The sequence below is a fragment of the Lissotriton vulgaris genome, chromosome 4_1 (genome assembly GCF_964263255.1).
Source record: "Lissotriton vulgaris chromosome 4_1, aLisVul1.2, whole genome shotgun sequence".
Lineage (NCBI taxonomy): Eukaryota > Metazoa > Chordata > Amphibia > Caudata > Salamandridae > Lissotriton > Lissotriton vulgaris.
This window is the reverse complement of record NC_141691.1, coordinates 349,718,252-349,741,634: the sequence shown is the minus strand read 5'-3', so window position 1 is coordinate 349,741,634 and position 23,383 is coordinate 349,718,252. Positions and strand designations below refer to the sequence as shown.

Genomic DNA, 23,383 nt, shown 5'->3' with positions numbered 1-23,383 from the left:
GGTAGTGTGGGCGAGCAATAAGGCTTTATCAGAGGGTAGTGTTAAGCACTTCTTGTACACACTTAATCAGCAAATGATTGCACAAACTCAAAGACTGAACTTCAGACCAATTGATTTTGTATAAAAGCATTCCTTCAGTTGTTTTATTTCCTAGAACCAAGAAAGCCTGGCCCAGGTAAGTGATTTATACTTTGTAGTAATAATACAGTTTGCATTGCAATATATATATATATTCACTGAAAAAACCATAGGTTTCAGACCTTATATAGTTAGGAATTAGCTTTTAAAAAACCTTTGAAATTCACTCAAAAAACTATAAGTTTTAGGGGTGTTATAGTTAGCTGGACATTTCACTCATACAAAACCATTGAAATTGCTCCTATATAGTTAGTTGTACTAACTATATTTTGCGCACCCGCAATCCACTGCTGATGATGTCACATATTACATCATTCATGACATGGTCAGTGACATCACTGATGATATCATCCACGTGACAATCACATACACCTTTTCATACACTAGTAAAACCTTTCATCACTCTTTGTAAAATACAGAGTATCATGTTTGAATCCATTGTCACAGCAATACAAGTATCTAAAACCCCACTCAGTGATTCATAGATTTATACACACATCTAATCACTTACCTGTAGATTCACTCATACATGCTGTCAATAAACAATAAAACTCTATCAAAAATACTTATACACCTATATTGAATTTAAACAGCACACATCCTATTCATATATGAAGTCATCCTACTCACTTATGCAAACAATGGATCATATTTACATATTTACTTAGCTACACACTTATACAAACACCACTTCATCTAATCATTTAGATAGTAAGTCATACTTAGTGAATTATAAAATCATTACTACAAGTATACAGTTATCCAAACAGTAACTCACAATCATTGAGTCTTATGTATACTTATTTATATACAACAATTAGCACATACACTGCCTTTTATTTTTTTAGTTTGTTGGACATGTACCATTGAGAAATATATTTGCTCATCACCACACCCATAAAGAGATTCACTCACCCAAACTGTTAGAACATGTAATTTTAACTTCATATATCTACTGAATCAACAATTCACACATCTTTGGACAGTCACACACCCCCCACCGAACCACACACACTTTCACTCTCCCATACAAATACTCAGTTAACTAATAAATAACCAATATAGACTTGCACATAGCTAGTAACTAACTGTAGAACCAGTTTACACAACAACTGACAAAGTGATACAGATATTCACAGTTTAGTCACTATCCACTATATTTAGTGAGACACTATAAATTGGTCAAGTAAACAATCAATTACTCTGCTACTAAATCCCCCATCCAAATATTTATTTATATATATCCACTCATTCTTCAATGCAAATTGCTATATATATAATGCATATTTAAATAACGAAGCACACCACATTCACTGGATGATGTCATCAGTGATGTCATTTGAGATGTTCCAACCGTTGGTTGGTGGAGACATTTTGACTATATTCTGGACCTGCGTGGTCGCATAATGCGTCATATGACGCGCCGCGTTAGCGCACCCGGAAGTGCTCCGGTGCGCAGCTTCCCGGAAGCGATCCAGAGCGCGGCGCGCAGCGCGTAACGTAAGCATAACAGGTCATGTGACTTGTTAATAAAACTTTTCATTGGTTCATTTTACTTTTGTTATTCTAATGATGGAAGGCTTGGTCATATGACCTAAAAAAACACTTTTCATTGCTTTCGAACATTTTTTTTTCCCAAATGATGAAAGCCCCACTTTTTTTTCTCACTCTGACTTGTAAAGCAAAGGACCCAGATGCATTTACAGTTTATCACTAACAATGTTCCAAAGCGGTCATATTTCAGGCAAAGCAGTTAACTTCATAGTATACGTATGAAGTGAACTAACTGTGAAGTGAACCACCTGCAAGTGAAGTGACGAGTTCAAGGAAAGGCCTGGCCTGCTCCCTGCCTTGAGCAATGAATTATGCAGCCGGCCGTGTGCAACTGCAAGCACAATGCACCGCCCGGGTCAGGACTAGCCTAGGAGGCTTGAAGGGTGGGGCAGGACAGGGTCTTCCGGTCTTCTATATATTTATGCGATTTTATATAGCGCTGACTTTACCCAAAGGCATCAGAGTGCTTCACAATAGGAACAGTAATGAAACATGGAGGAGAAAATTACAAGTGAACAAATTACAAAAGCAAACGTTCAGTTACAAGAGGCAAAAGTGACAATTTGGAGCAAACAAAATACATGAGGTTGCAAGCGGTGCATTACAGGAGGAAAAAGTGACATGTGTGCAGGTTACAAGTGCTTTATAGATAAACTATGACAGAAGGCAGGTTTTGAATTTTCCAATCCCTCAATGTAAGAGCTTCACATCCTCTGTCTGAAAGCCAGATGCATTATCTAGACGAGTAATTAAACTAATAAGTGTATAAAAGCAATTACTAAAGCGTCTTTATTACTAAAGTAACACTTTTGTGAAAAATTTGAATAATGAAATACTGAGCAAAAAGCACCGTTTCTAAACTTATACCTTGCAGTTAGCATGCAATTCCTTAAAGATAGTTCATAATTCATTAAGCAGGTATATTACAAGGATGGTATTCTGAGACATATCTCACTCAAGAATGTCTGCAATGAAAACAGTAACTTGCTGAGCTTCCTACGTAAAATACAAGTCTGTGACCTGTATGTTGCATGCTTCACTTTGCAGCTGGGACATCACATTAACTCTTTATACTTTGTATGAGTCAGGCCGGCCTGTAACTAGACTTCACACAGATCTCGCCAGCTAGTGTATTCACCACCAAAATTTTCTTAATCTTACAGCTACAATGCTTTGGAATTTGTTGGGTAAACGAAGATCTCTGCACCAGGTGTCTACAGACTAATCCCAATAAACTATTTTTTAAAGTGAAGTCTGCTCGAGAGAAAACAAAGTACAATTAGAAGAGGTATAATACTGCAACATATGGTAGACACTCAAGCACAAGAACAAATGTTACGTAGGCAATGGTGGCACACTTGTGCAAGTATCTAAAGCAAACAAAATGTAGGAGGTAGCAAACAGTGTGTTACAACAAGAGAAAAGTGACGTGTGCATGTTACAAAGGAGTACCAAACGCAGGTAGAAGGATAATACTGCAATGGACACTTAAACACAAGAACAAACGTTACGTTCGTAGGCAATGGTGGCACTTGTGCAAGTATCAAAGCAAACAAAATGCCATTACCGTGCAGTCCCCAGGCCTATCGTGCTGACTGCCCAAGGAGAAGAAAGAATGCTTAGCCTGGTGCACCCGCCCGAAGAGGGCCATGTTTTCGTTTGTGCCAGTAAAAAAAAAAAGCATGTACTGAACCTGATCTGTTCATTTGTGTGCCACTGCACTACCACATTTTTAACTTACTTAGTTCATGCAGTAATAGTATTCATATTAATAAATAAATGTAAATGATATTATTTCTCACAGTCCCAAATTTGAAGGCGAGAGAGACCACGACGGCGCTCGCGAATCGCGATATCGGAACAGAGAAGATGGTGGTGCAGTCTCTGATGTCGTATTAATTCTTTAGTCTCTGCACCACCCCGCACGCACTCTCATCTCCAACCTCCCTGGCGGGCGCGTGACCGCGCCGTGATGGGTCAGAGCAGGTGCGCATAGCACGCGGGGGCTGTCCCAGGGCCGTCATTGGTAGCCCTAAGATTGACGGCCCTGGGACCAAACTGCTGGGTACGCCGCGCGCATCCGCATTGCACCACCAGTAACGATCATCACAATCCATACATCTGGTGCGGTGCGTGCGTGGCGCGGTGGCGGCGTGTGCTTCAAGTTGCACTGAAGCAGCACTAGTGGCCAGGCAGGCAGCCAAGTATCTAGATTGGTGTCACCCCAAATGGGGTGACGCCCGGTGCGGTCTACACCCCCTAGTGACGTCACTGCATAAGAGTACAAGCCTGAGAACTGGAACCTCGATTTGCAGCAGCAAACGTCACGGGAAAACAAAGTACAAGGAAGTCCTAAATGAACCCCTACTTTCTTTTTCGTCTTGCTTTTATTCTCTTCTAGCAACATTCCTAGTTGTACATCATTCAGATGTTCTTGTGTGTGAAGACATTTCTGCAGAAAGTACCCATTTATAACTTCAGTTCAGACTTATGGCAGACATGGATCAATAAAACTCCATTGAGCTGAACCAAGAGGAATTTTACCATTATCACAATGCAGATTAGAATTCAGAGACACGTATTCTCATTATAACACTTCTAGCCCTACACCTATGGGTGATAAAAATATATTATTTTCAGCATCCATATGTATGTAAACTGCAAATCGCATCATCGTCTCAGCATCTACGTCTGGGATATTATCAGTGAATCTAAAGAACAAAAGGCCTAATTTAGAGTATGAGGGACTGGTTACACAAACTTGATATGCCATCCGTCTTAGTACAAGTGTATCATATCCTATACCACTTGCAATATGTGATATGCTGTGATGTAGTACCCATCCGCCCAAGACATTAAATCAGGACCAAAGCCAATCTTATAAACTTGGAGATAAAAAAAGCAGACAGTTGACTTGCTAATTATTAACTAAAAGGTATCAAATCTTTATAGATATGAAACACCCAATCCATAATTTCGACATTCTTATGATGCATAGTTCAAGGTATGAGCCAGTGTTAATACAGCATTTTAGATGCTGTCCAGTATACCGTTTTGCATTATTAATCATAGCAATTGTCCACCACCATCACTCCATCTTTGAATAAAACCTTTATCTGATCGATTTTTCCATTCATTGAAATAAGACAGACAGCTAGGCTCTGAAAACTCTCCACTAGTTGAAAAATGCACTAGGAAAAAGACAACATAATCTATATGACAATATAACGTGAAATAATATAAAACATACCTCTCAAAATATTTCTGCACGTTTCATTAGCCCAGTTGGAGCAGTCAGACCAAGGCAATATCCTTTGGAAAGAGGAAAATAAATAATAGAGACTATAGGCAACAATGACATTGTAGTAGATGGATACTACAGTTGAAATGATCACCATGGTGATGCCCACACCTGAAACAAATAAGAATTATTTTTCATTACCATTCAGTTTTTAATGCTATCTTCATGGAAGCTCTTCACAATATGAAACTTAAGGTGATTCAAGGAAGAGTACATTATTTCTCTTAGTAGATGTGCGGATCAATTGTTTGCTCATGTGAATAAATTCAATTATTTATTTATGTTTTGGAACTAAACTGAGGTTCATATAAGAAATATAAAAATATGTCCATTATAAATATTGCATAGTCATTGCCACTGTAATAAAAAAAACAGTCTAAGAAAGTCACATTATATAAATTGCAAATGGAATGACCAACTGCAAGATTGGAATTTACAGTTCATTAGAACTCAGTCTTGAAAGTGAAAAAATACGAATACGCACAAAGGACAGTCTAAAAAAGTCACAACATATTAAGTGTGAATAGAACATATAACTACACAATTAGTATTTACAATTCATTAGAACATCAGACTGTTGAGCACTCTATTGCAGACAATGAAGTGCTCAGGGCTTCTACACGCCGGTAGAAGCCTGCAGAGCAACATTTGAATGTTTGTTTTTTCATTCACAGCTGCTGTGAACAAAGCCCTCTTGGAGCCCAAGGGGATTTAATTTCCTTCGGGCTACGTGCAGCCTTTGTTTAATTTGTTAGAACATTCTGCCCTCTAGTGGAGGAATGTTCTATTAGCCTTATAGCCCTCCATAGCTGGGCTATACTGGCCATTTTAGTCCTGCTTCTTGGTAAAGGCCCTCGCCTACGCTGGAGCGGGCCTTTAATGGCTGGTTTAGCCCGCTATGACAGGCTAAAAGGCTAGATTAAAACTCATTAATCAAGTCCGAAAATAAAAAATATACGCAAAAGTCAATCTGAAAAAGTCACAGCATATAAAGTGCAAACGGAAGGTGGAGCTGCATGCTGACACAACTCAATAGTGGAGTGCAAAATCTGCTAAAGCATACAGGATTAAAACAGATTTGAAAACATTTTTAAAATGTGAAGATTTTTGCACAAACCATTTCAGTTGGATGGACAAATAGACGAGCCTAGATTATATTTTAAAAAGATCAGTCTGAAGAAGTGACTACGTGCAAAATGTAAATATTGGCACAAAAAGATGTCATTGTCTTCATTTTGAACATGTTCAAGACAAAGTTTATCTAGTCTCTCTTCCTTTGTTATGCATTCTGAAATTCTTGTGATCTCCCGCAGAGGGAGCAAGGTTAACCTTAGGCGCAAGATTAATCTACAAACACCATTCCAAGATTACACATTAGGTAGGGTTGAGGATTTTTACATATACTCCTTTCTATTACAACCATATCCCGCCCATGCAGTGTACAAAGCAAAATATCCATTTTCATGCATACTTTATACAAAGATCTCAAACATTTCCATTGCTTCTATAAAAGGAGGATTAAATCCACTTTTTTCGCTCATAGTGTGGTCAATTTCATGCTTTAGTGTCTCTCGAATTGACCTATTTTCACTTCCACGCAGGCAGTTCCCCCACCTCAAAACTGCTGTCATACCAAGCACAGCAGTGGAGGGTAACCCAAACTCGAGTCGAAGAACAAATGGGAAACTAAAGAAATCAAATTACAGATATGAACCCAAATGTGCCCCTCCACTGTGTCGAAAAAGGTCCAGTGCTGCATATCCATCACTTTGCAGGCATAACTCACTGTAGTCTAAATGTTAGCCTTGTAAAACCACAGGACATCAGTGAAGTGCTTTTTTTCCCGCAGCTCTTACACAATCTGTTAATGAGAGAAGATTTCAACAGTGCCTTACGTTTACAATGGGTTATATGGTCTTTATTACTACAATTATTTGATACAGCCCTGCCTAGATTAAAATAAAATTGCACCTTTTCCATCTTAGCGCTCCCCAAGAACCACTTAAAGTTTTTCCTAGTTCGAGCACCATTCTTTCTGAAAGTCAAGACTTCGCTCTTTGAGGTATTTATTATTTTTAAACAGTGTTTCTCTGCATTGTCTTTCAAAGCATTAAGATGCCTTTGGGGACCTATTGCTGTTTAATCCAACAGGAGTACATAGTCAGCAGGTAAAAGACAACAAACGTCCTATTAACTCTAGGTCTCATTCCTACTATCTGGGGCAGATCATGAATATAAAGAGAGAAAAGTAGCAGCGCCAACAGGCAGCCGTGCTTCAAACCATTCTGTGTCCCCACTATTTTCAATAAACATGGGTTCCCACCCATCAGTACTGGATTCCACATGGAGGCACGGAGAGCTATTATTAGCCTCAGTAGATGAGCAGGGATTCCTAGCAAAAACAATTTTCTCCACAGCATCCCTAGGTCTGCCCTATCAAATGCTGTGGAGAAATCAATAAATTCAGCATAGACAGGCATGCCCCTCAATTGAGGAAACTTTGATGACTGGTTGTAAATTCGTGATGTTATCAAGAGTACCAGAGTTCTTTAAAAAACTAGACTGTTCTGCAGGAATGTTGTTATTTCCAAATACCCACTCTTGGAGGTGAAGTAGAATGCTTTTGGCAAATAATGTATCTGCCCTTTTTCATACTGTGAACAATAATAATATCGTCTAAAAGTTAGCAGTGATGAAATAGAAGACATAAAAGGTAGCCCAATAAAAGACTCATGTTTCATTATTGCTATTGGGATTTAATCAGGGCCCTTGCCACCCGAAGTTCTTGCACCTTTAATGAATCCCACAATCTCCTTACCAAAGGTGGGTAATATAAAGCTATGGAATCTTCATTAGCTCTTAGGATAATCATGCACTACTGCATGAGTTACATGCAATATACTAGGTCTAATTATCATCTGATACCGGAATCGCTTGAGCGGAAACTCGAGAACAACAATATTGCGCGATTAAAGTCAAGTATTTTCTTTCTACATTCTGTCACTTTAAATGTAGTTTACTTGCGCTTAAGGCGCTAAATTTCACCCTATCTTGGAACTGTAAAGGATAATAATTCCTTCCTGACTGAGCGGTTTATTACCCGATTGATCATTTCTACATCCCAGGAGAAGTTTTTGGGTGGTTTCTATACTCCCAGGAAATCATCTGCCTTTCATACCATGATATGGGGTTATGCTGGAGCGTATCAAAGGCAGAGAAAAGTGAAAAATGCATTTGCAAAATAAGAAGAACACATATTTAAACATGATATTTTTGGATTTGTGTATAAATATATATCGCCAGAAAAGCAAGTCCCTAAATAAATGTAGGTTATGAGAATGGTACAAAAACATAATGAGAACAAGTCTCTTATTTCCTTCACTACTACACCTATAAGGTATACTGCCTAGGAACCCATAGAGTTTATAAAATAACCCTCACTCACCTACCTAGTAGGTGACATGCTTCATCATTGGGTTCCCACCCTGGTCACCGAATGTTTCCAGGGTGTGTTGCGAGGCCTGATTACAGCGGAGCTTGTTTATTTTTCGAGGCCAACGCATGGTGAGTTAATTAATGAAGTGCAGTTTTTAAAATTGGCTCAAGTTTCAGTCAATTAGACATACATTTTAAACAAGGAAATCTTGGCCAATGTAAAAAAAAAAAATAGTGGAGGATGTGTAGGATATTAAACTGATCCAACTTATCCTCAAAACGTTCTACATGTTTCGACCATCTTCCAATGGTGCCTCTTAAAGGTCAGAATGGCTTTCGCCAGGACCAACAACAAAAAAATTTTTTTAAACGGCATGCAGGGTCTGTGTGGGTGGATTGTACTTACAACCCACAGTTGTTTCTGAAAAACTACCACTTTGTTTTTCTTCCTCAAAGGGAGTGTAAAAAACAGGCAGTAGTAGTGAATAGGAGAAATAAACTTTGAGCCAGTTGGGTACCTTCCAGTCTGGTTCTTTGTCATGACTAAATTGCCACGTATTTCGTCATCTTGTTTATCAATTACAATTAAGAGGACGGATGTATGAGCATACATGAGCTTTTATTCCAAAGACAGACCGGACAGCCCAGTGGTATCACAGGTCTACATACAGTTAAGTTGTTTTACACATATGTGATTAAGTTTCCAAGCCAAACCAGACCGCCAGGTAGTATCATGGGTCTACATACAGATTAGTAGTTTTACAGACAAGACATACAAATATGCAGCATTTTTCATGAGTAGTCCATCTGAAAGACTATGCTTATTTACACGTGTCTGGGCTAATCAGCAATTCAGCATACATCTATACCGGAACTTGGTTAAAGGTAATCTGTTGTTAAAGTTTGTATATTTTAACTCTATATTCAGGTTACAAGCATTGATCAAACATTTGTTTTGTATTGCGTTGGATCAGAGACAATTTTATGGGTGTTCAGCGCTATCCTACAAAATTCGTCCGACAACGCTTATCGCCATTATATTATGTTAAAAAGGAGTTGATCATCACGATAATGTGTCTATTCTTAATAAAAAAATATGTGATAATAAGGAATGGTAACGGACTTACAGGTGGTAGCCTCTTGCTACCAGGGATCGGTCGAGGGTGTGGACCCTTTAGTCACACTCTGTACATTCTTTGAAAAAAAGAGGATAACCCTTTTAGTTACATCCAGCCGGTGCGCTTCTTAATCAGGCTCCCCCCGTTTTCACACTTACTTCGTCAAGGCCTCTCACCCGCCGTAATACCTGCTTCACCTCAGTCATCCAGCATTTTTGGGGGCTACCTCTGGAGGCTGTACTTATATGTATATAGAACTAAACAACTGCCAATATTGTTACCTCAGAAACTTCTATATTCAAGTCAGCATATTGGAATTCAACACAACATGGGTCCAAGACTTATAATTCAGTCTGAATTAATCTTTTTGTTTTATTTATATTTCTCAACACATTAATTTGTTCAATTTCACAGAGTTTTCATTTTGAACATCTACATCACAAATACAAAAATCTTGCATCTGATAAAACAATCAGCTTACATATTCAAAATCATTCCATACCAACCGTCACTCACCCTTGTCAAGCATTCAGACACATCACTCACAGCACCAAATATTTACTTACAATTAATTTCTGGTTTGACTTTTTACAATTTTTACCAAAAACCATAGCAACCAATTAAACAATATTATTTTCTACTTTCATAAATTTGAGCAATATTTTAGAATTTTAACATTCTTCTGGCTCAACAAAAATTGGTCTACGCGTTTCGAACCCCTACTTGCTGTGGAGTTCTCATCAGTACCCAAAGGCTTTTTCAGTGTAAGCCTGACTTTATATACTCGACGCTGAACAATCAAACACACCCATACAAGCACTTCGGTGTCTCTAAATGATGTAGGTAACTTGTTTCATTTTGGATGTCCCCTTTAGACATTCAGTAGATGCGGGCACTCTGGTCAGACCTCTGTGCACCGCTTTCAAGACGAACCGATTTGAACCGCATCTCCTTTGATAGCATACGAACGAGATGCGGTTCAAATCGGTTCGTCTTGAAAGCCGCGCACAGAGGTCTGCCCAGAGCGACCGGAAACAAGTTACCTACATCGTTTAGAGACACTGAAGTGCTAGTACGGGTGTGTTTGATTGTTTAGCGTCGGGTATATAAAGTCAGGCTACCATTGAAAAAGCCTATGGGCCCTGATGAGAACTCCACAGCAAGTAGGAGTTCGAAACGCGTAGACCAATTTTTGTGGAGCAATAAGAACGTTAAAAATCAAAAAATATTGCTCCAAAATTTATGAAAGTAGAAAATATTATTGTTTAATTGGTTGCTATGGTTTTTTGAAACAAATTGTCAAAAGTCAAACCAGAAATGAATTGGTTACAGGGTGGCAGCAGTGTGTTCTGCTATTTGTAAGGAATGTGTATGATTGCAAATACAGTGTCTAGTGTATGATTGCAAATACAGGGTCTAGGCGAATCATAGCCTACATCCCTATTGAATCCTGAACTTGTGGATATTACAGAAGAAAGACACCCTGCTTTCCTGCTGCATGATGTCTGTCCTACTTACTGCACCTGCTCTCTTCATCCCAGGCTGAAGTGACTCCAAAGATCAGCTGACTGACCTCCTGTTCTGAGCTACGTGGACACAACAAGTCCCATTTGCAACTGCCCAGTTGACCTGTTGTAACTGGATCTGCTTGGACCTGCAACTGGACCTGTTTGAGCCCAGCTGGCCTCCGCTGGAGTGAAATTCTGATCCACAAGAGGTGCCTTCAAGGTCCTGGACCCTTAGTTTTGGCATCGGTTGAGCTCCTCCCTGAAGGAAATAAGAAATCCTAAAATTTGGGCTGTTCACACCCACAAATGGGATTGTTTTCAAAGAGATCTTGCCACCTGCGTAACCGCCAATGCAAGCCTCCAGTGAACTCAACTCTTCATGCTACAGTGACCGCCAGCAATAACTGGCAATGCAAGATCTTTACTTCTTGCTACAGCATTGATAGCTTGCTGTGACCGCCGAGGCAAATCTCTAGTAACTATCACCCATGCTGCCCAACAGGATCTTTGCACTACGACGACCTTCCACAATGCTCTGCCTACTCATTGCGCTACCTCGGCAACCATCTACAACACCCTCCCTACTCTCCCTACTCCTCCATGCATCCTCCACCATGAATTGAACTCTGTGTTAGACTTTAGAAGGTACATTTTTCAGCATTATTAACCTGGTCCCTGTCTCTGGTACATGCTTCATCACAGTCAACCTGAAACTGACTTTCTCCAGTCTCCCATGACCAGATAATTGCGAGTGGCACTTTGTGCTTTTAGGTGCTAGTCTTACCTTAAACTTAAAAACTGAATACCTCTGGTTCTACTGAATGTTTTTGTTTTGGTGTCAATTTTTAAACTCTTTTATTTTTCTACACTGATGTTTGAATATTCTTCTGTTGTGTTTTCACTTTACTACTGTTTCTGTGCCACATAAAGGCTTAACACATTGCCTCCAAGTTTTTTAAAACTGGCAGATGCCTCCTTTCGAGACATATTTACATAGACGTCGGTATTTGGCCGAATTGAGATCCGATTGTCATTTGTAGTTGGATGTTGCTCAGTTTCAACAAATAAAAGCTGCATTCCATTGTTGGTAACTCCTTCACTTTGCGGAGTGGAGTCTTCAAAAGTTATTAATGATTCCATCTGAACTTCCTGTATGGTAGCAAGAGGAGATTGGAGGCTACCCAGGAGCCCACGCGGCCTACTGTTGAGTATTAGCTACATAGTGTGGGTGAACAGATCAATTGAGACAAATCTCTTTTCTTTGCAGCTGGCAAGTGGCGGAAGTAGTACTGTTCTTGTTCCTTCAACTGCCAGGACAAGTTCTCTACCCAGCGAGGCATAGGTTTCTTTGATAATCTTAGGTAGGTATCCCTCCTGTTGCACAGGAGTGAATTCTCTCAGGCGTTGGCGTATAGCCGCCGCTGCTGCCCCCCTTTTATGTTACCTAGCATAATTGCCCATTAGTTTAATCCCATGTCCAGAGTAGGTTCTGCCCTGTACTCATTCTGTATTTGCTTCAATACATCTGGTAAAACTACTATTAAGGTGTACCATGAGCTCTGGTATAAATAGCAGCAAAAACTGTACCCCAAGTGGTACAATCCTCTATCTGAGGAGCCATTCCCATTGGAAGCAAATGGTTAGTATTCAGTTTTACCTGCGGGCCCGTATAGGGAAAAACTGCTTCAAGCTGTGCTGTTTTCTGTGCTTCTCAGAACGGTATTGCTCCCACTTGGTGGGCATTCTTCCCATAACCACATTAGGCGTTTGTGGGCTGATAGTTAATGTAGTTAAGTGGGGTTGAATAGCTTAAGCAATCCTCGCAGGCTCAATTGTAAGTGTACGCATTACGAACTGTGCAATGTTTCTGTATAATTTTACTATGTCTCTGTAAGAGGTATATATTTCTGCTGCTGACAATATATCAATGTCTGGATGTAGTGTGTAAGCAGCTAGGACCGGCCAGTTTGCTCCTCTTCTGCTGAGCGGACTGAGTCTAACATGTGGGGAAATTTAATCCTTCACTCTTGCATAACCTACAGCCAATACATAGGGTTTACCTTCTCAGCTGAAGCGGATTTCCCTTCCCACGCTCACAGTATATGCCAGCCTATAGACCGGCTAACTCATAGTGCCACTGTAAGCCCAGAACCCTACCAAGGAGTGTATAGTTTCTGGCAACCATTGAACATGACAACCTTTGATCCTTCGGCGATCGTGGAAACAGTAAAGTACTTTTCACTCAATCAATTGTGATCACTCAGGCTCAGAGAGATACACAGAATACATGTTGGGGACATTTTCAATAAGCATTTGTTGGACAAGTGTCATTCTAGTATAATACATGTTTGCTGCGACAATCTATAGACAGATGTAAGAAATTATACAAGCACAAACAGAGTAAACCGCAGATACATTTCTACCACGGTGCTAAGCAACAAAATATTAGGGGTGGGACGACATTCCCGTTCCTCCCACGGAATGTGCGTAAATTTGCCCTTTCCGCCTTCTGCAAAGAAGGTGGAAAAATGGGGCAAATATCCGCACACTCTGGCGGAACGGAAATGTCCGCCCGCCCGCCTCCCGCAATATTAAAAAGATTAAAGCTGGAATAAGAGTTAAAACACTTACCTTATCGCGGGGACATCTTTTACTGTCTATCGCTCCTTCTTTGAAACTGCGCAGGAGCCTGCACATGCGCATTCCGCGCCAGCTTTAATATTTTTAATATTGCGGGCGGGAGGCGGGCGGGTGCCACGTAACGGAAATTTGTGGAGAGGCACGAAAATTGGTTCAATTTCTGTGACTCTACGCGAAAGACCATTACGCGACTTCCTCCCATCCCTACAAAATATGCAGGCATATATAAAAACAGTAATCTTAGCGTACTCCTACTATGCGTACCCCACCTAAGTGTACCTCAATGTACCCATGTATTTGGGTGTGAAGCTAAAAATCCCCTAGAAAGAGTCTACCCCATTACCTGATGGGAAAGAATGAAGGACCCAATCTTGGTCACGAATTGGACATCTCACAAGGGATGTCAGACCGCTGTGTGTTGAAGCCTTAGTGTGCAGGAACCTGTGTGTCAGTGTCAGCATAGTAGGGTCTCCTTTAGTTACCTAGTGAAGGTGAGGTACTTTTATACAAAAAAAAAAAAAAAAAAGTGTAGCATCGGGGATTCTACCACAATTGATATGTTGTGGGTATGATTATGTAGATTCCTGTTACGTATGTCATGGTTAGGGAATAAAAATATGACACTAAGAATCCTCATGCATAATAAATGAGGCTAGTTTCAAAGAAACCAATCGACATTTATTCAGAACATAACTGGGTAAAAGGTCATTGCTGCCTAGGTTAGGAAACATAACAGTCTCTGGAGAGAGGAGTTGAATCACAGATTTTGGCATTGTGAGGGAAGGATGTATCCAGTAGGCTCTGAAGTGTTCGGGGGCCCAGTAGGTACTGGGCGTAAGTCCATGGCCTCAACACATTGAGAGGGAGTGCGTCCCCTATCCCGGAGTCCAGAATGGACGATGTATGAAGATGTATATGGCCTCTGTGGCACCAACCTGTGTTGGTGGAGAGATACCATTGGAGGCCTGGCCATGGAGGGCTAGTAACTCTGGATGGAGAAAGAGGAAGGATGTTTAGGTGGGAGAGGTTGGTCTCGGTTTGTCCACCAAGGGTTGTGTCATTGGAAGGGAGTCACAGCTACCCGTCGCCTAGCTTCAGTCAGTAAGAAACAGGCTGTCTCAGTTGCAGAAAAGCCCCTATTATGCTTGGTAGTAAGGAATGGTCAGTAAAACTAGGCCCAATATGGTAAACCTGACAGTTAGCTGTGGAATGATAGGAAGCGAGGGTAAAGTTACTGGGGGAACTCACTATGCAAGTTCAAAGACTATTGTGGGGATTCATTTGCGGCTGTCTAGGCTGTCAGTGAGCAGTTTTGGAAGGTGTTGTTGGTTTCTCTTGCAACAGCACCCCAGCAGTTGTTGATGTAAACAGGGCGGGCCCCTAGAGACTGTTTATGGGGAGGATTCGGTGCAACGAGGTCTGAGTTGTCACCCTCATGGTCCCGCTTGTGGTCGAGTAGCATAGGCCACAGCAGTGGTCGCTGAGGCAGGGAGCTATGAGAAGCTGAAGGAGAGGGACTGCTGAGGTCAATTTCTGCTGTGGGCTGATTATCAGTGGGGCAGTGAGTGGGGTGATTTCTTCCCAAGGGGCATTTACCTTTAGCCTCCAACCGTGATGCAGAGGGCCGAGAAGCCTACTGGTCCGGGCCATCACCTGCCCCAATCTTGTTGGTGATGTTATTGTGAGGCAGGGGATGCGAAGACAGCGGCTGAAAATAGAAGCAGTCAGTTCCTTACTGTGATGCTGATACGTTTCTGGCCAGTTTAGGGCCACCCGTTTCCCTGGAGTCAGCAAGAGTGGCCCTCCGGGACAGCATGGGGTTCAGACGGAGGTCTTCTCCCTGTATAGCTTCCCCGACCCCATAATGAGTAAGTAGATCGCCCACAAGTGCAATCGCCTCAGGAGCTCTGTTAAAGAGCTGCCAGCTTCCTCTTTTTGTTGTCATTCTTAATCTTTTATTCAACATTTCTTCCTTCCTCCAACCGCCGAAAACTTCCATCACCAAATACATCCGGTTTCAAAAGAAGGGAGAGACGTACGTTATCATGTTAAACCAACACAGACCATTTATATCCTGTGTGAACGTGGCCTAACACGCCAATCTGTGTGCCTTCCAATAACGCAAATCCTCACTGTTCACCTACTTACAGGTCCAATTAATTGCAGCTGGCTTTCATGTGTTTTGCCATACGCCTGGTAAAAGCGGAGTCCATAAAATGTCTATACTGTGCCATTTTCCTGTAAAACTGTTGTGATTGCTCCGACAATTTTTGCAGACAATCTGGATAGTTCTGGGAACCATTGGTGTAATAGCAGATATGATGCATATTTGACCTACAGCTGTGTAAATAGCTAGCAAAGTTCATTATTTACCCTGCCACTGACTAAATCACACAGATTATGTACTATTTGGCTGGCTGCCCTGCAAACTGCAAATAAAGTTCTGTATTCACCCAGCCACCATCTAGATAGCAGAGACTATGTGCTCTGTGGCTAGAAGCCATGCAAACAGCAAAGGAACTTGATTATTTACCCGGCTCTCAACTAAATAGCAGAGATCATGTACTATGGCCAGCAGCCATGCAAACAGCAAAGACGCTTCACTAGTTACCTAGTCACTGCTAACATAGCAGAGATCATGTACTCTTTGGCAGCCAGCCACACAGATAGCAAAGAAGCTTCACTGGTTTCTCAGACACTGACAAAAAAAAGCAGAAATGCAGAACCATTTGGCGAACAATCCTAAGAATCTGTGCTGTCAAGAATTAAGTAGTAGATATTCTGAACAAGTATGCCTATTGGCAGTTAACGGCTGAAGTTTCACTTAATATTGGGAGCACGTGGGGCCCGATTCACAGAACTAACTTAAGACAAAATCCTAAACTTACTAACATTTTGGTATTCACAGAAGGCACTTACTCATTTCGGTATTCACAGAAGTTAGGAGTCCTAACTTTAGGACTCCTAAATGCCTTCTGTGAATACCGAAAGTCTTAAAGTTAGGATTTTTCTCAGTTTAGGAGTCCTAAAGTAAGGATTCCTAACTTCTGTGAATACCGAAACGAGTAAGTGCATTCTGTGAATACCAAAATGGTAGTAAGTTTAGGATTTTGTCCTAAGTAAGTTCTGTGAATTGGGGACTACGGTAGTACTGGGGGAGGAACAATGTTGTGGAAGAGTTAGGGGACTGCCACAGATTGTTCTCAACATGCTGAAGAATGATGCACATAACTGGCACCCTTGGGCTCTTCGTTCTTGTTTGAGTTTTTGTTCTTCCTCTGCAGGACTCTGCCTCTACACCCTCCAGCCTCTGACCATCCTTGTACATCTTTGTGATGTCTCAATCTCTCTATGACAGTCTTCTGCTTCTGTTTCAGCCAAACTCATATACAGTATGTGCCCTAAGATCCCCTCAGGATTTGTTCACTGTAATACTTCTGTAGTTTTAGACTCCTTCTGGCTCCTTACCAACTCAGGCTGTCCCGGGGACTATCTGCATAGGAAGCCTTTTTTTCCACAAGCAAAGGCCATCTCCGATCCCTATCTGTATTATGATTGTTCCATATTCTACTTGATCATACTTGGACTGTCAGTCTCTGTGGAGAGGCTGGATATGTGACGCAGAATAGGACTATAACTGCAGGCCAGTTGATGACCAAAAAATCTGATTCAGCCATTCATTCTTCCCAGATTGTTCAATTGAGCTTGATAGTAAAAGTAGGTATATAAAACATCAGGTAGTGGCTACTTAGCTGGCCCCCGGGTAAATAGTTTTTATTTATTTTTAAACTTGTAAGGCGCGACAGCTACCCAAGAAGGGTTTCCCGGCGCCGAGACACAGCATAAAGGCGGCAGGGGATTTGAGGTTATTCAAGTTATTGTTCAAATAGCCAAGTCTTGACGTGCTTTCTGAACCTAGCATGGTTTTCCTCATTTCGAATGTAGAGAGGGAGTGCGTTCCAGAGGGATGGTCCTAGGTGGGCAAAGGATCTGCCTCCCATTCTTGCAAGTTTGAATCTTGGTACGCAGAAGTTGGCGGCTGATTGCGACCGAAGGTTTCGCTTGGGAGTGTAAGGATGGGCCAGAGCTAAAGGGTATTTGGGTGCAATGCCTGCTTTGATTCTGAACATGTATTTCAGGGCTTTGAATCGGATTCTGCTTTCTACCCTGAGCCAGTGGAGCTCACGACGGTAGCTCGAGACTCCGGAATTTTTGGGGATTCTGCACAGTAGTCTAACAGCTGAGTTTTGGACAAGCTGCAGCCGACTGACTACCGCTTTGTTGGAACCAAGGTACAGAATGTTGCTGAAGTCAAGCCGTGATGTTATGAGGGCATTGACTACGGTTTTTTGAGTGGAGGAGGGCAGTATCCAAAGGATTTTCCTCAGCCATTTGATGATGGTAAGGCATAGGCCGACCACTTTTCTGGCCTGTTTCATGGAGAGGGAGCTATCCATGATGACTCCCAGATTACGTACTTGGGCAACTAGGGTGGGGAAATTTCCCATCTGGTTGGGCCAGTGTGAGGGGTTCCAAAGATCTCGTTTCCCTAGAAGAAGAATCTCTGTTTTGTCTCCGTTAAGCTTTAATTGATTTGTCATCCAATTAAGGATGTTTTGAAGCCCTAATTTGAGGAGAGACGGGGATAAGGGACTGGATTCAGATAGGGAGAAAATAATTTGGGAATCGTCGGCGTAGGTCATGAGGGTGAGTCCAGATCTTTCTGCTAGGTCGGCCAGGGGTCTAAGGTAAAGGTTAAAAAACAGGGGGCTCAAGATAGATCCCTGTGGCACTCCGTGAGGGGCTTTAAAAGTGTCGGCGCAGGCCGAGGAGGATGTTATTTGGAATGTCCTTTGAGCCAAGAAGAACCGGATCCAGTCGATCACTTTCCCACGGACGCCGTTTCTGTATAACGCCTTAATGAGTGTTTCGTGGGATATTGTGTCAAAGGCCGCGCTCAGATCTAGAAGCACGAGCGCAACCGTTTGACCATTATCAAGGAGGTTCCGGATGTGTTCCGTGACTCCTAGAAGGGTGGTTTCTGTTGAGAAACCATCCCGGAATCCAGATTGCGAAGGATGCAGGAGCGAATTGTTTTCAGCAAAGGTGGATAAGACCGAGTGGACGTGTCTCTCTAAGCATTTGGAGAAAGCAGGGAGCAGAGATATGGGTCTGTAGTTTGCTGGGATTTCCGGATTTGCTGTGGGCTATTTTTAGCAATGGAGTTATCATGGCGTGTTTCCAGACGGCCGGGACTGTGGAAAGTTCTAGCGAGGAATTGAGCATATCTACGATGATTTCCAGGGAGCGATCGTCCAATTGTTTGAGTACTTTGATGGGAATCGGGTCCCGGGGGGAGCCGGATTTAATTGTCTTAAAGATGGTCTTCAGTATGTTAACCGTGATGGAAGGCCAGAATTCCAAGGTATTCTCAATGGAGGGAGCATAGTCAAGAGTGACCCAAAGGGGATGGGTCATTGTTGTTAGTTTTAATGTCCCTGATGATTTTATCGATTTTCTCCGTAAAGAAACAGGCTAGATCTTGGCATTGTTGAGTATTAAGAGGAGGAGCTGTGGTTTGTGCACCCGCGAGTTCTTTGACCTTGTTAAACAGAGTTTTAGGCTTATTGGTAGCTTCCATGATGGGGTTCGAAACAAACAAGGCTTGCGCTTTCGCGCAAGCAGTGTGGTATAAATTCCTGGCTTCATGGTAGGTCTTTTTTATGTCAGGGGCATAGTCCTTACGCCATTGACGCTCAAGTGCCTTGCATTTCGATTTTTCAATTTTCAGAAGGTCATTAAACGATGGGGCATGGTGACGGTGTCTGTTTCCTTTGGTATGAGGGGTGGGTAAGCAGTGGTCAGCGGCGTCACTAAGCCATTGTTGAGTAGCTACTGCTAAGCTATCCATGTTGTGATCTTTTCTAGGTGGGTTTTCATGGAGTGCTGAATTTAGTTTTGCCATGTCAAGTAATTTCCAGTTTTTCCTGGATGTAGCTGGAAAAACTGGTTGCGTGGTGGTGACAGGTGGGAGTTTGATGATGAATTTTATTAAGTGGTGGTCAGACCAACAAATGGGGGTGGTGTCGTGCCATTTTAAGTCGTTGATATTAGTAATGATAGGGTCGAGCAAATGGCACGCTTTGTGGGTGGGTCCCGAGTTGACCAAGGTCAGGTTAAGAGCCGTCAGATCTAGCAAGTTAGAGCAAGAGGGGGTGGAAGGGTCGTCAAGATGCAAGTTGAGGTCTCAGAGAGGTGAGAAGTTTTTGGAGGCTATGTAATACGGAGTGATATGATTGGCTAGGTTTTACGCCCATTGTGATGAGTTGCCGGGGGGTCAGTATATCAATAGGCTGGACATCGTAAAGTTCGGGTTCAAAGATATTTTAAAAAAGCCGGCTTCGCAGTCAGGGATGTCGACTGGGTCTAAAGTACATTTCAGATCTCTATTGAAGATTATTGCAATTCCACCTCCTAGTTGGTTAGTTCTATCTATCCTAGTGATTGCATAGTTACTTGTATCAGCCATTAAAAATGTCCACTGGCTAAAAAGTAAAAGTTATTTTCTATTTTGCCGGCTGCCTTAAAAAATGCAAGATTAATTTTGCTGTTTACTGTACTGCTGGCAAAAGTATAAAGAGATTCTGATTTGTCTGACTGGCCTCTGCCCCCAGATCCACCCTCAGACTACTGACCCGACATCAAACAATGCCTGCTATCACTCAGAGGTCACAGTCCTGACTTTTTATTCACCTTGCATGCTCCGATTTTTCAGCAAATACTTACCAGTTCTCTATGTGGACTAAATAAGGTAGAGGTTTCTGTGGATTGACAGCATAAGAAGAAATTAATAAATATGATTTACAAAAGGAATAAACTAACACATGTGGTGTAGAATAACCTGGGTGTCCTCCTGGTCTTCCTTCTTTTCTAGGTCCTTCTGTGACTTCTGATATTGCTCCTCCGACTGGTCCTGTTCCAAGCCCTTCTTTTCCAGACTGTTTTAGTCCTCCTCAGCTGCAGCTTGGCCCTGGTTCAACAAGATCTGGTCACCCTTAGTACTCGATCCTGAATCGGATGCTCATTGTTCGAGTTCTTCCTGGCCCCGATTCTGGCTCTTCCTTGTATTAGCCCTTCCTGTTTCTCAGGATCCTGTTAATACTGTTCCTCATCCGGAGCCTGCTGATCTGTTGGGTTCTTCTCCACCTAGCCCTGTTGTCCTGGTTCTTCTAGATCCGGCACACTTATTCTTCCTTGCTTGGGCCATCTTGATTCTCCTTGCCCTGTTCCCTGTCTTTGTCGTCAACCTGACATCAAGACCCAGACTCCTTAATCTTCCTGGCTCTGGATGTTTTGGTCTCGCTGATCTTCCTCACACTCATACTGCTACCCCAAAGCCTTGCTCACTCTGCTCCACATGGGACTCTGGGCTCTTGTCCTATGGTCATGGTCCCACTGGTACTCTTAGGCCATGGTCGTGCTGTTCCTATTTTTCATAGCCCTTGTCCATCTTGAGACTATGTGCCCATTGGCAATGATCCTCCTGGTCCTGGCTGGCCCTTGGAGTTTTGTTTCTCCTGGGCCTAGTTCTCATGGACCTGGTTCACAACCCTCCTAGCCTTGGTCTCCCTCATTCTAGTCACCCTAGTCTTTTTTGTACTATTGTGCTTGTTATCATAAACCTTGCTTTTTGGCCACCCTGGCCCTTCTTGGCTACCCCGGTCTGTCTTGGCCCATCTGGCTCTGTTCCTTTCTGATGCTCTTGGCCCGGTCACTTTGTCCTGATTCTCCTCGCCCAGAACCTCCTAGCAAAGGTACCACAGGTGCTGGTCCATCTGGCCTATTAAGTCCTGGCCATCTTAGTTTGAGTTGTCTTGGTCCTCCTGGATCTGTTACTTGTCCTCTTAAGTCCCACTGGTACTGCAGCTCTTGATCCAGATTCTCCTTGTTTGACTCCTCCCGAGCCTTTGTCTTCCAGATGCTGGTTGGATTTCTTACAGATAATCCTCCTTACCTTGGTCCAATTACCCATAATAATTACTCTGCCTCTCCTGGTAATCAACACCCTGGTCCCCTACCCCTAATTTGATGGCCCACTCTGTTCTGTTTACTGTCCTCATCATGATCCTTTCAGTTCACCTAGTCCTCTTTGCTAAGATGCCATTGGCACTGGTACACCTGGTCTCCCTAGTCCCTAATCTGCCTGGCCTAATTTATGGTACTAGTAGCCATTGCCTCTTTGAAGGCTTGAGTCTGATACTAGAAAATACAATAAAGTGATGTAAGTAAGAGAACCTTTTGTATATGGGAAGATACTATAGGCATGGGACTGTATGTGTGCCTACCTGTTCACCTCGTATTGTTCATCAAAAGAGAATCTTCATGCGAAACAGCTTGAATGTAGCAAACTAAATGCACCTTCTGCTCAGGTAAAAAACTGTTCTAACTATTCCTCCTAGATCTCAAAGTGGGGAGCACATTCTCACAGTGCAGAGAGCATAGGATCAGGTAAGTGGCTTAAAGCAAAATATACTGGAACTAATAAGTCAGCGCAGAACGCAGAATTCACATAATAAAAGAATACTTCGTCTTAGTCTTCTTTATTTGTTCCTGTATGCCTACTGTTCTCGCAATGGCTTCTAGAACCCAGAGAACGGTACGGAACCCTTCAATGTCCAAAATCACGAAATCCGGTAAGAAATATGCAAAATAAAGACAAAATAATAAACCAGCGCAAAGCGCTGCTACCGAATGATATAATGATGCTTCTTTTTTTTCTTTCCTTTTCTTTCAAATGCAGGCAAACGATGTCTGGAATGTGATTCAGAGGACACCAGGAAAGATGACCCGACTTGGGAAACGCCAAGCGAACGCCGAAACTGATGCGAGGAGCGCGTTGACCCGGAAGAGATCAGGTAAGGCGTCAGAGCTTCCACACACTGAACGCGAAGCGCTGCTGATCGGGGAAGGCCGGGCTTTAGCATGCCTAACCTGTCCCCGTGTATGCAGGTTCCAGACCGACGGCCATTTTGTAGTTTGTTGTTCCAGCCGCACTGTGCAATCTTGACAGCCTCTAGGTCTTGATCTTCGCACTCCTCTTCAATCTGGTCTTGATCCTCCTGGACCTCGTCTTCATGTTTCTTGCCCTCATGGTTCAGCAATAACTTATCCTAGTCCACCACAGATCAACCATAGCCTTTCCTAATTCTTTGGCTACTTGACCTCTGGTTCATGGAAGCCTTAGAACTTCTCGGCCCTGTACTTCCTCGTCTGTCTTGTCACCCTTCCCATATACCCCTGAACCTAGTCCTTTGTATCCTGGGTATCCTGTTTCACAGGCTCCCAGATCTTAGCATCCCCCTAACCTAATTTTCATACATCTTTCCGCCTGATCCTGTTCCAATGGTTTATCTAGGTTTTCGGTTGGTCTGTTCCTGGTCTGTCTGCTCATGGTTCTCCTGCTACATTAAGTCCTCGTCTTAGTTTGTTATTTTTCTGGTACTCATACAACAGGTCTTCTGGTGCTGGTCCCACTAGCCTTATTTTCCCTAGTGTTCCTACTGCCCCAGTGTTCTTGCCCCATCCTAGTCCGACTAGTTCTCCTGGTCCTCTAGTTTGCCCGTTCTACCATATTCTTGTCCATATAACCCTGATCCCCTCTGTCATGCTCCTTCTGGTCTGGTCTTCCT

At 42.4% G+C, this 23,383-nt stretch overlaps 1 protein-coding gene across 1 annotated transcript in view; it reads right to left on the bottom strand.

The window, feature by feature from the left end:
- Positions 1-23,383, bottom strand: part of LOC147718738 (sodium- and chloride-dependent neutral and basic amino acid transporter B(0+)-like) — a 1,096,946-nt gene that overhangs the window by 922,934 nt on the left and 150,629 nt on the right. The window contains exon 4 of the mRNA XM_086966772.1: positions 4,943-5,104. Within this exon, the coding sequence (XP_086822898.1) occupies positions 4,943-5,104 (162 nt within the window). The remainder of the gene's footprint in view (positions 1-4,942; positions 5,105-23,383) is intronic.